Raw genomic sequence first — 12,784 nt, 5'->3', positions numbered from 1 at the left:
AGGGGAAGGCCCGCGCCGAACCACCGTGAATACTGCCTTTTGTGTTCTCAGTGACTTCGCAGAGCCTACAAGTATTCCAGGGAGAACACGTGAGACAGAGGTTCTCTACCCATGCTAAATGTGCAGAACTCCACCTTCCAAAGGGAGCCTGGTTACTGAGATGCAGACTGAGAGTGACCGGCCCCAGAAACATAGAGTAACCGGAAGTGCTGAGGAGGGGTGATGGGGGGCTGGAAAGGCAGGGCAGGCCCCTCCTGGCTTCTTGACGGGAGGGACCTGGAGATCTGTGAGCAATTTGCGATGTGTGCTGTAGAGCCCCTCCATCAGACCTTCAGTAAAGACCACACTGCTCACCGGAGTATCTCTGAGCGGCACTCAGAGGAGGCGGTAGGATAAACACAGGAATGACGCAGGAGCAGAGGAGCACAGGGCGGAGAGAGCTGACAGCTTAGGTACGCCTCAAATAGCTCGATACTGCCTTTTGTGCTAAATCAAACACCATCTCATTTCAGGCTCTTTACAGACACACTGCAGGCACCGACAGGTTAAGAACCATCACGGGAACCGCATGCCATTGTTAGCAGGCCGGGGAGGACCACACTTCAGGCTTAGACGCCCCAGCCAAAGAGTGGGAGCAACTTCAATTGGCAGAAACAGAGGCTCAAAAAGAAAATCCACATCAACTCGAGCTGACCCCAGAGTCCCACTCTCCACGTGGACCCGTGGCCACTACACGCTGGTTAGCAAAGACAGAAAGCTTGGCCCAGGGTGGAAAGGCACCTCTGAGCCCCAGCCCCTCACATGGAGGCCACCACGGGACGTGCCGGCCCAAGGCAGGCTCTCCCAGGAAGGACATGCAGACAACACATTTGCTTCTGGAAGTGTAAGCACAGTCACACTGGGCCCCATGCCTGCCCATGGAAGGCCCTAGCGGGTTCCAGTGGGTTCCAGGGCAGTGTGCCCACCTCATGCCCAGGGCTTGGCTTCCTTGCAGCAGCTGTGTGGTGCTGTGAGCAGTCTGTGGAACTGGTACCTCAACGTGGGTCTGGACAAGTGAGTCCAAAGGCCAGGTGCCCCAGCCCAGCATAGCCCTCCGCGTGCCAGCTAGCTTCCCAGTGCCTACCCTTCAGACTCACAGGGGACAGGCCCTGAGATGAGTGGGCAGGCCAGGCAGCCAGCCCGGTGCCTCATAGAAAGAGATGCCCTCATTCTCAACAGCCCAGCAAAGGCCAAAGCAGCCCTGCCCCTTGCCCAGGGAGAGAGCCGGGAGAGCCCAGCGTCCTTGCTCGTGCAGCCTGGGCCAGGGGGATAGAGACTCAGCTCCAGGCACCCACCTCACTGACCTGGGACACACACACCCCAAGCCAGCATCTGCCGGAGCCCCTCAGGGGCTGGAGTTTTCAGATGCATTAACTTGAGATGTTCCTTCTGTGAGTTGTGTGACCTGGGGGCTGCCCTGGGAGGGATGGGGTTAGGAGGGCCAAGGCCACAGAGCCTGAGTCCAGGCACTTACCTTGACCTTCGCAAAGCTTCTTCATCAGGGTCTTGCACTGTGGGTAGGAAGTCGCAGATCAGGAGGAATCACATGGAACATCAGGAACAAAAGCTACTGGAGCTTGTGGGCAGAGTCCCCACCCATGATGGGACACTTACCGCCTCCTACCTGTGACCTCTGGGAGGAAAAGGCTGTGTGCTGGGCAGAGGGCAAGGAGGAGGAAGGGGGCCTTAGAAGAAGTGGTGCAGCTGGGAGGGAGTGGCCAGAGGTGTGGCCTGAAAGGTTCTCTCTTTTTTTGTTTAATATTTATTTAAGTATGTATTTGGCCGTGGCAGGTCTCAGTTACAGCATGCGAGATCTAGTGTCCTGACCAGGGGTCAAACATGGGCCCCCTGCACTGGAATAGTGGAGTCCCAGCCACTGGACCGCCAGGGAAGCTCCGCTAGGTCCTCTTAAACCAATCCAGGCACTGCTGGAGTCAGGGAGCAGAAGGCTGATGTCAACATGCCTGCCCCAGGGGGCCAGAAAGGGCGCAAGAGGCCACTATCTATCAAGGCCAGCTCATCTTCCAGGATAGGGGGCTTGACTCCCTGGCTTCTGTGGGACAATGGCGTAGGGCCCAGGACCCTCATGGCCCTTCAAAGTCACCCCTTCCTGCCCCACCCCCAACAGCCCTCCCTTACTGTATTCTGTCCCCGTCATCTGGGCCAGGATGCGGAAGGAGCGAGACTGTAGGTTGGAGGAGCGGCGAGCCCAGTCATCAGCCTCATCTTCCAGCTTGTTCTGGTTCTTAATCACAGCCTGATACACTGGAGAGGCGCTGTCCACGGTGAGGTCTTTGATAGGAAGGCTCCTGCAACGCAGAGAGAGGCCGTGGGCGAGGGCAGGGCTGGAGGCTGCTCCTGGCGCCTGCACCTTCCCCACGTCACATTCCCCTGGCACCCGCCCCCAACACCCCCAAGCCTGTTGGCAGCCCCCCTACTTGTCTGAGCCCACCGTTGCCTTTCCCCACTGCCATCTGAGAGCCTGCAACAAGGGCTTGGCCTGAATCCTCAGTGCTCAGGGAGGTCACGGTGAGTCAGTGAATTCCACTCATGGAGGGTCAGGAGGCTCAGACCCTCCTGTCAACAACCCCCCACCCCCACCCTCCAGTCTATCTCCAGACACAGGTCTGAAGATACCCGCCCCTCGTGGGAGCTGGATCTCCTTGATGGAAAGCAGAGGCAGAAGAGGGCTTCTGGAAGTAATTTTGACCTCCCTAAGCAGTTCCTGAGTTTGGGGCTGGGTGAGGACAGGGTCCTTGGGGACTCGGAGGCTTCCTCCAGGTCAGTCCCTTGGCCTCCTCAAAGCTTGGGGTCCAAACTGGGAGCCAGCACTGCCGTGACTTCTCTGGAAGGACTGTGGGCTCCTGCTCCGCAGAAATAAGCAAGCTCGGAGAGGATGTGGTTGGACAATCAGACAACTGGGCCCCAGAGGCCCAGCATCACCCAGGGATAGTGGGGTTTCTCGTCCAAGGGAGCTGGGATTGGAGTTGTGGGGAGGGTCACCAGTCCTCTGCCCCAGGGGAGCACAGCCTTTTGAGGGGGACCTGGTGACCTTCTCTGAGACCCCTAAGGTCTGGCATATGGTAGGTGCTCAAAACTTAGTTGAATGAACAAATCCTTGATCTGAACCAGAAGGAACTCTAGAGCCCCTTGAGTACGAGGTCTATCAGCCCAAATCAGACTGCAGGGCAAGATACATTCAAAGCTTTGCGGATGACCACTCACCCAACCAGAGAGGGCTGGGGGATCCAGGCTGCCCAGTCCACTCTCTCGGGAGTCAGGGTGGGCTCAGGAGAAGCTCAGAATAACAACAGCCTGCTGTGGACCGGTGGCCCAGCTCTCTCCTCTTACTGACGCTGAAACTGAGGTCCAGAGAGGCCGGCTGACTAGTTCCAGGTTATGTCATGTAGGGACCCCCATGGAGTTAGAACCCAGGCTTCCCAGCCCCCAGTTCAGCCTTCCTTCCATCAGACTCTCTGCAGCAACAGGCTCAGGAAGGCCACTTCTGCCCGCTGGGGATCTGCACACCCCAGGTGTTCCCCACCTGGAGAGATGGCCCAGCCCAGACACTCCCCCTGTCTAGGCGCACCCTGCCTGCTGCTATGGCTGCCTTGACCTCTCCCCCCATCCCCCGAGTGCTGGCTAGCTGCAAAGACGACTCCCCCAGTGCTTCCGTCATCTATCCTCTCGCAAGGAGCTGGACAGAAGAAATGGCCTAGTCTCCCAGGACTGGCCCCCTGTGTCGGCTCAGAGTGGGCTACACGAGCAGAGGAGGAGGAGGAGGACAGACGGTAACTGACCAAGGCGGGGTGGAGCTCCCCTACTTTCCTGAAGGCTTTGCCCTGGCCCAGAGAGCTGCAGGTCCTGGCAGCCTGTGGTTGGGATCAGATAGGGAAACCAGCAGATCCCTAGGAGGTCCCAGCCAGGGAGGAGACTGGGAGCAGAGGAGAGGCTGGGATCTCACTGGGGAGGTCATCTCTAGCAGGGAGAAGTCTCAAGGGGACCTGAATCAGCTGGAAGGCTTTTGCTGCTATTTCCCTGGAATGTTCCCTTGAAGGAACATATTTCCCTGTTCCTTCCATAGCTCCAAGGGCTCAAGAACGAGAGCCCCAGAAGTGAGTCCCTTAGGAGTCCCATTGTCGGCTTCCCTTCCCACAACACTGTGCAAAGACCAGGGACTTGTGGTGCTGTCGCAACAGACACTGGGAACCAGACGAAGGAACTGCTGTGCCTTTGAGAGTCTGGGCCCAGACACAATCTATGCAGAGGGGACAGGACAGGCCCTGCAGTTCTAGGACCCTGGGTCGGAGGCCACTCTCTGGAGCCACTCCCAGAATGAATTTCTTACTACCAAAAACACTCCACAGTCACTACAACCTCAAGGTCACCTGTGGGCATTCACTCCACTGTACACTGCCCCCAAGTCTGACTCTGGTTTCACCTCCTGTGGGTGGTCCTGGTAGGGGCTGGCTCCTTCAGATCCACCTTTCATGAGGATTCTGGGGAGTGGCCTCCAAGAGGCCCCCTCATCACCCTCTCCCTGAGTAATGGCTTGATGTGGATTCTGACGTTCAGGTCTACACCGTCCCAGTGCAGACCAGAAAGGCTGGGGGGAGCCCCCACGAAACACGGTAAGCAGAACATGAGCCCTAGCCAGGGTGGTGTCATTGCTCTGATTTCCATGTCTGTAGTGATGGTATCTGGGGAAAACCCCCGAAGACAAGTACTTGCCTGTAGAGGCCGCAGGCATGTCATTTACCTGTGAGGTGGGTGTGAGGAAGAGTGTGGACAGAGCCACGGTCCTCAGCACATCCCACCAAACCCATACACCATCCCGCAACCGGACAGACGGACGACGGAACAAATACTGTGGGGTCTACTTACGCCAGTGGTGACGCCCTGCCAGGCAGAGGAAAGCCCAGCAGTGAGTGCGTGTCCATCATGGGAGGGCGGGGGGCGGCGCATACACAAGGGAGCAGGGTTAGGATCAGAAATGAGTTATGGGAGCGGGCGGATAGAGGAGGAAGAGAGAGAGACAAAAAGAAAATGTCAGTGAGGAAGGAATCATGGAAATTAACAGCAGAAACGGAACACCTTATGGCAGACGGGGCACCACGGCAGCATCAGCCCAGCAGGGCTGAGTCAGAGGGAAAGGAAGCGTGTTGCTTCCCAGGCTGGCAAGGGAGAGGAAAAGGATGGGAGGTAAGGTGGTAGGAAGGAGAAGCCTAGATTAGATCAACGGTGCATCATGTTAAAAAAAAAAAATTACAGCATGGCCATCTTAGAGGTAAAACCAAATGAGAGCTGTCTTGCCCCAGGGTGCAGAAAACACAGAATCAGTGAACAGTAGCTCTTTGCCTATCTTCCACTGTGCTTCCCTTTGGCGAATATTACCATATTAAGATCACACTAAGGACGCACACGGCAAGCAAATATTAGCAGGAAATCCCTGTTCACTCTTTGGCTTAACCAGACAGTCTTGTTTTCCTGGGCACCCATGAGCTAATGGTTGCATTTTAAAACTTGCATGGTCATATTTTCTGCTTTCAAAGATGGGATTAGATAAGTCAGCACTACCCAGAGAGTTCCACAAAGAACTAAAGCCCTGAGTCCGTGGGGTTTGAGATTCACTGCTCCAGGCAATGGCACCCCACTCCAGTACTCTTGCCTGGAAAATCCCATGGACGGTTGAGCCTGGTAGGCTGCAGTCCATGGGGTCGCTAAGAGTCAGACATGACTGAGCGACTTCACTTTCACTTTTCACTTTCACGCATTGGAGAAGGAAATGGCAACCCACTCCAGTGTTCTTGCCTGGAGAATCCCAGAGACGGGGGCGGGGGGGAGCCTGGTGGGCTGCCATCTCTGGGGTCGCGCAGAGTCGGACACGACTGAAGCAGCTCAGTCGTGAGCTCGGAAGCAGCAGCAGCAGCAGCTCCAGGGAAAGCAACCTCCGCCCCCTGGTGGCCCAAAGGAAGTACTGCGTGCCTGAGAGGGCCAGGCTCCCTCGCATCAGGAGAGCCAGGAAGACCACACCATTTTCTATCCATTGGCTTCTGGAGGCTGCACCTTAAACCTGCACACATATCATGGCCACGAGGACTGGGATCTGCACAGGCCAAAGACTACAGGAGTTATCCGGGACTTTAGAATGCCTCTATCCCTCTTACAACATCTGGTTTTCCTAGCTTTGGAAAAAAGCACAATCATTTTAAGATTTCTTGCCTTGAGCTGTTACAGATCTTGACTCAGGGATAACATGTTACCCAAAGAGATAATCAGTTTTGAAAGTCAACACTAATGGCGTTCCCAAGTAGAGTACAGTATGGGTTCTGCGTGTGTATGTGTAAGGAAGAAAGAAAACAACAGAGACAGAAAAAGATGAGATTGAGACAGAGACAGATAGAGAGACAGAGAGGCAAACACAGAAAGAAACGCAGAGAAGAAAGGGACTAAGACAAACAGAGACAGAAATTCAGAAAGAGGGAGTGAGGTCCCCATTAAACTTTGCACTCTCACCAGTGTCATCCACAAATGATTTTTAGCCAACTCCTTCCCTACTCAGCCCTCAAGTTCCTCAACCGCGGTTAACAAGCAAATTCAGGAACCGGGGATGTCCTAAGTCCCACCCACCTGAGCCTGGCTTCCCCTGGGCACACAGGAGGAGGCAGGTCCTGGGTGCTCCCCGGGCTCTGTGGCAGCGCTGACTGCCAACAGCATGGTGGGTGACTGGTCTGGAGGCCCCTTCCCAAGCAAGAAACCCAGGCATGTATTGGAGAAGAAAGCGACGACTTCCCCTCAAAGAATGGCTTAGCTGTGAGAGCCAGGGGTATCCAGAATGTGACCCCGGTTAACGAGATTCCAGAAGTCTCCTTCTAAACCAGCCCCCTCAGGGAGCCTGGGAAAATGCAGAGGCTGTGTGGAGCGCTTGGAGGAACCACCGCTCGCTGTGTTTCTCTACCCTTCTCCTAAAGTTGACCGTGAAACTGACTGAAGAGCGAACACCATGTTCTGTCTGAAAGGCCCGGTCAAGGCTGGCTGTCTTCCAAGGGCTGTGCCCTGGGAAGCTCAAGACGGTAGAGGAAGACTGGTCCCGACGGCGCTCAGCGGCCCGGTGCCCTCCGCGGTGATGCAGCGGTGGAGTCGGCGCGGGCGGCGGAGGGGAGGCGCTTACCCGCTGAAGTCACTGCCCTGGGCCTGGGCCTGCCCGGCGATGGCGTCCATGATGGCGTCCTGGGAGTACATGCTGATGGGCGTGTTGTACTGCGCGTGGATGATGGTGGCCTTGCCGCCCAGCCCCTTCACCTCGATGGGCTTGTGGGTCGACAGGGCCGAGTCCTTCAGGGCGCTGGGGTTGAAGCGTTCCTGGTAGTCGGCGCTGGGGGAGTTCGGGGGAGGGGAGCGAGGGAGACAGGTGCAAGGAGAGAAGGGGGACAGGCGGCGTTACACCGGTGAAGGTGAAGGCTGGTGGTGCAGGATGTGGAGAGAGATCTCCCTGAGCCTGATCCTAGGAAGGCTAACCAAGTTCCTCAGATCCACTTGCACTGGCTGGGTCTGGTCAGGAATATTCTCACCCTCCCCAGAGCCCTTTGCAGAAGGTGTTTCCTGCCCGTCTGCTCTTTCCCAGGTCAGTGGAGGCCCCCGCTAAGCCTGAGCTGGGGGGCGTGGAAAGATCTCTCACCACTCCCCCAGGGAAACAGACTGCAGAGGGTGGGGGTGGGATTGGGATTAGGGGACAAGAGCTGGGTCACGAGTCAAACGCAGCGGCAGCCGAAGCAGAGTCCGGAATGCCCCAAAGGCAAAAAACAGCCCCACTGGGCACCCATGGGGATTCTGAGCTTGGTTCCTCCACGAAGGGGCTCATCCGGGGTCCCCCTGGGGCTCTGCTCCTTCAGACTCTTCAGCCCGTGTGCTTCTTCCTCGGAGCAGGGCTTAGGTGCTCAGGGCCCCCAAGTCCAACGCGCTGGGCAGCCCACCAGCTTCTACCCATCAAGACTTTTCCCTTCAAAACGTTAAGTGCGCTCCGCAGACAAGGACAGGGCCAAGCGCAGCCCTTCTGAGGGATCCGGCCAGGCTGGACACGTCTTCAGGCTCACCTGGAACCAGCATCAGCACACACTCCACCCGGCAGCCCACCAGAGCCCACCTGCCTTCTTAAGCAGCTGCAGCAACGGATTGAGAGCACAATGGCCCCAGGCATCCGACGGGGCCCCAGCACCCCTCCCAACGCCTCCACTTCATCCTCGCGGCGTCACACACATGCAGCCTCGCTCAGGGACACGGATGCACCCTCACTCACGCATGCACGTACATGTGCCCATGCTGACACAGGCGCACACTGTTCAGACCCCAGATACGCGGGCGCATGCTGGGATATGCAGGCAAGCGCACACACGTGCTTTCCTGTGATACTAACTTGGCTGGAGAGTTGGCTACCACCTGGGGAGGAGAGAAAGAGCAAAGAAGACAGGACTATCAGAGTGAGGCTCCTGCCAGAGGGTTTGAGCATAAGGACGTAGGGATGGTCCTCAAACTGGCCTTTGTGGAGGCGGAGTCAGCCCAGACAGGCACTAGGTGAAGAGAGCGCAGAGAGAGGAGTGGGCAAAGCTCAGAGTCTGGATCATAGCCTTTCAGTTTGGGTCAGAGATGCCAACTGCAGCATGGGTCCACAGTGCCTGAAGCTTTGCCTAGGAGAAGGGTTTTTTGGGTCCATCTTCACGGGTGCTCATTTACCATGTTCATGAATCTCCCACATACAACCTGGCCCTAGACCCTGGAGAGGAAGCCGAAGATGGAGACAGGACCAGCTCTGGCTGCTACAGGAATGGCCAAGGTCCCAGGTGGCTCCTGGCCAGCCACACACAGCCTCTCTAGACTTGTCCTTGTTGAATGAGGGGCGGCTCTGGGAGTGCTGCTCCCCGAACAAGAGCTGCCGTGGTGCTGGGGTGTGTACAGTGGGGTTTCTCACAGCCCTGGGAACATGTTCTCTTTGCCAGAGGAGGGGCAGGCAGCTCTGGACACACCTCCTGGGGCACAGTAGTAAGGGATCTGTGCGGTTTCCAGAAACCACCCATAAAAGCCTGTGGATGGGCAATGATTCAGGATGGAGGAGTAGGGAAGCCTGGGAGAAGTGTGGGCCCTGGCATTTGGCAGGAAGGCCCCCAACCAAGACAGCCCAGCTTGGACACTGCAAGTGGGACCCCTCCCTCACTCTTATCTAAGAGCCAGCCTCCTGGAGCATCGTCTCCTTGAAAGAGGCTTTGCCTGCCTTATGTTTCTTTAGATGCAAATTCCTTGCAGTGACAGACGCTGGTCAGAAATCTGAGGGGAGAAGAATGCAGAAAGTGGTGTCCCTGCCCCCACACTCTGCCACCACTCTGGACTCTGGCTGGGAGAGCCTGGGCTTCCATTGGCCTGGCCTGGCCTGGTCATCTCTTGGCCAGGATCCTGGGGATCCAGACCAAAGTCAGGGAGATCCCCCAGTCCCAGGCTCAACCCTGTCTCAGAGCTGATAAAATTCCCTCTGACCTCCCAGGCTCAAAATAGCTGCTGGTGGAGCTATATTAGGAAAGGGCCAGCACAGATCTCCCATTCCTTCTCCATTTTTGGCCAGTGCTGACAGCTGCAGGGCCAGCTTTTGCCCTGACCGGCCCAGTGTCCCCTGTAGAGGGCAGTGTTGGCCTCAGGGGAGGCTTCTGCCCTTCCCCGCCCATGTAGCCAGTTCCTTGTTTAGCCCCCTGCTTAACTTGCGCCTGAGAACCTGAAGGCTGGGATGCCTGCAGCAGACATAGCTCAGAGAGGAGCACCCAGGTCTTGGGGAGAATGAGCCAAAGCTATGAGGCCGGCCTGGGGAGGGGGCCCTTGCATCTACTGGCCTGAGGGACACTGCTCTTCAGTACCAGCCCCAGAGATGAGGAGGAGGAGGGGCTGCAGGCCACGCTGTGCTTGCACCCACTCTGTTCCTCTCCATTCCTCCTAAGGGGATACAAGGTGCCAAGGAATCACCTTGCAAGTTGCCCAGAGAGTAAGAGAAGGAGCTTCCTTGTGGAGCCAGACAAGATAGAATTCAAATCCTGACCTTTTCTCTTCCTAGTGCTATGACTCTGAACAAGTTACTTACCTGTCTTAGCCTCCGTCTCCTTATTCATAAAACTGAGAGGGTGGTGCCCACCGCAGAATGAACAGAATCCTGAATGTAAAACCCTCAGCATGGGTTAAGAACAGAATGAAAGGACATAGGGCTTAGCATTTGCCAACCCTGCCTCCCGTGAGCTGTCAGACACGGCAAAAAGTGGTGGCCTTGACCCTCGGCTACCCCTGGTCAGAGGCCCCAACCTTCCTGCTGGGGCCGTAGCATCAGCTTTTGCTTTAAATGAGGCACGCACCACACTCCCTCTCTAGCCCATTTCTTCTTCAAAGAAACTCTTGTGCCCTGATGCTCTGAGTGTCAAGTAATAATTTGATAGTTGTCAGGTTCTGAGAAGCCATTGAACCAATGGGAGGGCACCTCGGGAGTCATGAGAAGCAGGAATGGGGCACGCAGGTAGGTCCCTGTCTCCACGCAGGGAGAAGTCAGATCGACCGGCGTGCCAGTCCTGTCTGCCACTCAATAGCCAGTGACCTTGGGCAAATGACTTGCTCTCTCTGGGCTTCTACTTCCCAGTTATCACATGAGGGAGTGGTACCCACCTCTGAAGCTGCTGAGAGAATTGTGTTAGACAAAGCATATGGACTGTTAGTCAGCCCCCAACCTCCATGGATGGTTCAGTGAGCAGAGACCTTACCATCACTGCAGGTGGGCAGAGGAGGTTTAGATCCACCAGAGCCTGACCTCCCTGCTAGGGGGCTAGTCCCAAAGAGGGCCAGGAAGACCCACCAGCCTTCTCAAGGCAGGAGAAGGGCACCACTTCTACTCTGTCTTTCCCTCAGCCTCCTAGCAGAAGCCCCTTACTAGAAAAGGCCTGGGGTTCGAAGGCTTTGCCACCTTGGTCCAGGGAAGCCAGGATCCAAGTGCTCAGACTATTGATCACCCAGCTTCACTCGGAAGCCCAGAAAGAGCTCAGGGCTCTGGGGAAGCTGGAGATCCCCAGGGAAGGAGCAAGCAGGTGCAGTACAGGTACCGTGTACAGCAAGGTCACAGGAGGGTGTGGGCTTGGATCAGACTGACCCAGATCGCCATGCTGACTCATCAATGTGCCTGCTGCATGGCTCCAGGCAATGATGCCAGGTAGCATGTAGAGAGTGTGCCAGAACAGAGCCCAGTACTACACACGTGTGATCTCCTTCAGTCCTCCCCATAGTTTAGGTGTATGAACAGCCTCATGGAAGAGCCCTGAACCCTGACCACTGGGCCGTATGCCTTGACTCCGCCTGCTCTGCCTCCAGCCCGGAGATGACACCAATTGCATGGGGCCGTGGGAGAAATTATAATGAGATAACAAACATGCCGGGCTTGGCAGCGAATGCATGCTCTGCTTGGCAGCTCCCTACCCTCAACCTCTCCACAGTGCCCACTCAGCTCTAGGTTTTTTTAATTCCTGTGCTCCAAGAGTCCCATCAGCTAGACCTCAGGGGCCAGCGGGTGGCATGCTGTTCTCCTACATGGCTCCTTTCTCCTCAGAGTCCTGCTCCCTTGCTTCCCCACCCTAGTCAGAGTTGTTCCTGCCAACCACTCCCCTCACCCCACTGCCCAATCTCTCTGTACCCAGCTCAGGTACTCCCTCCTCCAGGCAGCCTTCCCAGACCACTACCAGACCTAGAGAACATGCCCTTCTAACCCTCAGGGCTCCCAGAGGGGTGCATTCCCTGGCCGCAGAGTTCTTGGAGGTATTAGGACAGGCTTTGTCCTGCTGTGGTGGGTGGCCTGATGTCAAAGTTTGGGGAGTCTGAGGCTCTTGCATTCAGGCCCATCTCGGCCACTTAGTAGTTGGGCAGCTGGACCCTAACCTTCTCTGATCCTCAGTTTCCCTCTCTGCAAAATCTGACACACCACGCTGGCTTGTGTAAAGTAATGAGGACAAGTGTCAATAGGCTGACTGCGTTCAGGGCTTTTAGCCTGTGCTGCCTCATGGGCTTGGAGCTGGCCGCAATGAGACCAGTCCCCACTCTACCCTGATCAGGCCTCTACGAGCACTGAGGACCCAGGTGGCCCCTGACCACCAGCGGAGAGCTGTGCGCCCGTTACCTACCCTCCTAGGAGTCCAGCACCTGAGGCCTTCCCTCGGCGGCTCATCTGATACATCTGAGCCATCTCCCTCAGGGTCTCTGCCGAGTACAGGCCAATGGGGTTGTTATACTGCCTTGGCTGGCTCGAGCCCAGCGGGGCTTTCGGGCTGAGCGAGTCCAGGGCCCCCTCCAGGCTGATCTTGGCCCCGGGGCCGCCCCGGGGAGGGCCGGGGTCAGAGGCCTCCGTGTGTGAGGAGAAGACGGGGGTCTGAGAGAAGGAGGAGCTAAAGATCTGCCCGAGCTCCGGGGTGCCTGGGGTGCCCGGGCCGGCCCTCGCCTCGGGGTGGGGGCTGGCTGCTGCCAGGCTGCTGTTCGTGTCCAGAGCAGGGTCCTGGCAGGGCAGCGCCATGCAGGGGAGAGAGAAAAGAGCAGTTAGAGGCCACACCCGCCCCAGCGCTTCCACGTGGACCTGAAACAGAGGGGTTAGTGCCAGCGCCCCGCAGCCCACCGCCCTGCAACCTGCAGCCCCCTGCGCCGAGTTCGGGGTGGGGAGACAGCCTGAACACCTGGAGAAGAAGAGTTT

The 12,784-nt window shown here is 57.0% G+C and overlaps 1 protein-coding gene across 6 annotated transcripts in view; it reads right to left on the bottom strand.

Moving 5' to 3' along the window:
* LDB3 (LIM domain binding 3) overlaps nt 1-12,784 on the bottom strand; it is a 59,469-nt gene that overhangs the window by 34,332 nt on the left and 12,353 nt on the right. For 3 of the 6 annotated variants that reach the window (XM_005226534.4, XM_005226535.4, XM_005226536.3), the window contains exons 5-8: nt 8,453-8,475; nt 7,211-7,414; nt 2,179-2,348; nt 1,514-1,550 (exon numbers count right to left, since the gene is read on the bottom strand). In XM_005226534.4, the coding sequence (XP_005226591.2) occupies nt 1,514-1,550; nt 2,179-2,348; nt 7,211-7,414; nt 8,453-8,475 (434 nt within the window). Of the gene's footprint in view, nt 1-1,513; nt 1,551-2,178; nt 2,349-7,210; nt 7,415-8,452; nt 8,476-12,224; nt 12,593-12,784 lie in introns of all 6 variants that reach the window. The other 3 variants (NM_001035416.3, XM_005226533.5, XM_010820690.4) reach the window with 1 other exon arrangement.

The sequence above is a fragment of the Bos taurus genome, chromosome 28 (assembly GCF_002263795.3).
Source record: "Bos taurus isolate L1 Dominette 01449 registration number 42190680 breed Hereford chromosome 28, ARS-UCD2.0, whole genome shotgun sequence".
NCBI classification, from domain to species: Eukaryota; Metazoa; Chordata; class Mammalia; order Artiodactyla; family Bovidae; genus Bos; species Bos taurus.
This window is presented reverse-complemented; position numbering and strand designations above follow the sequence as displayed.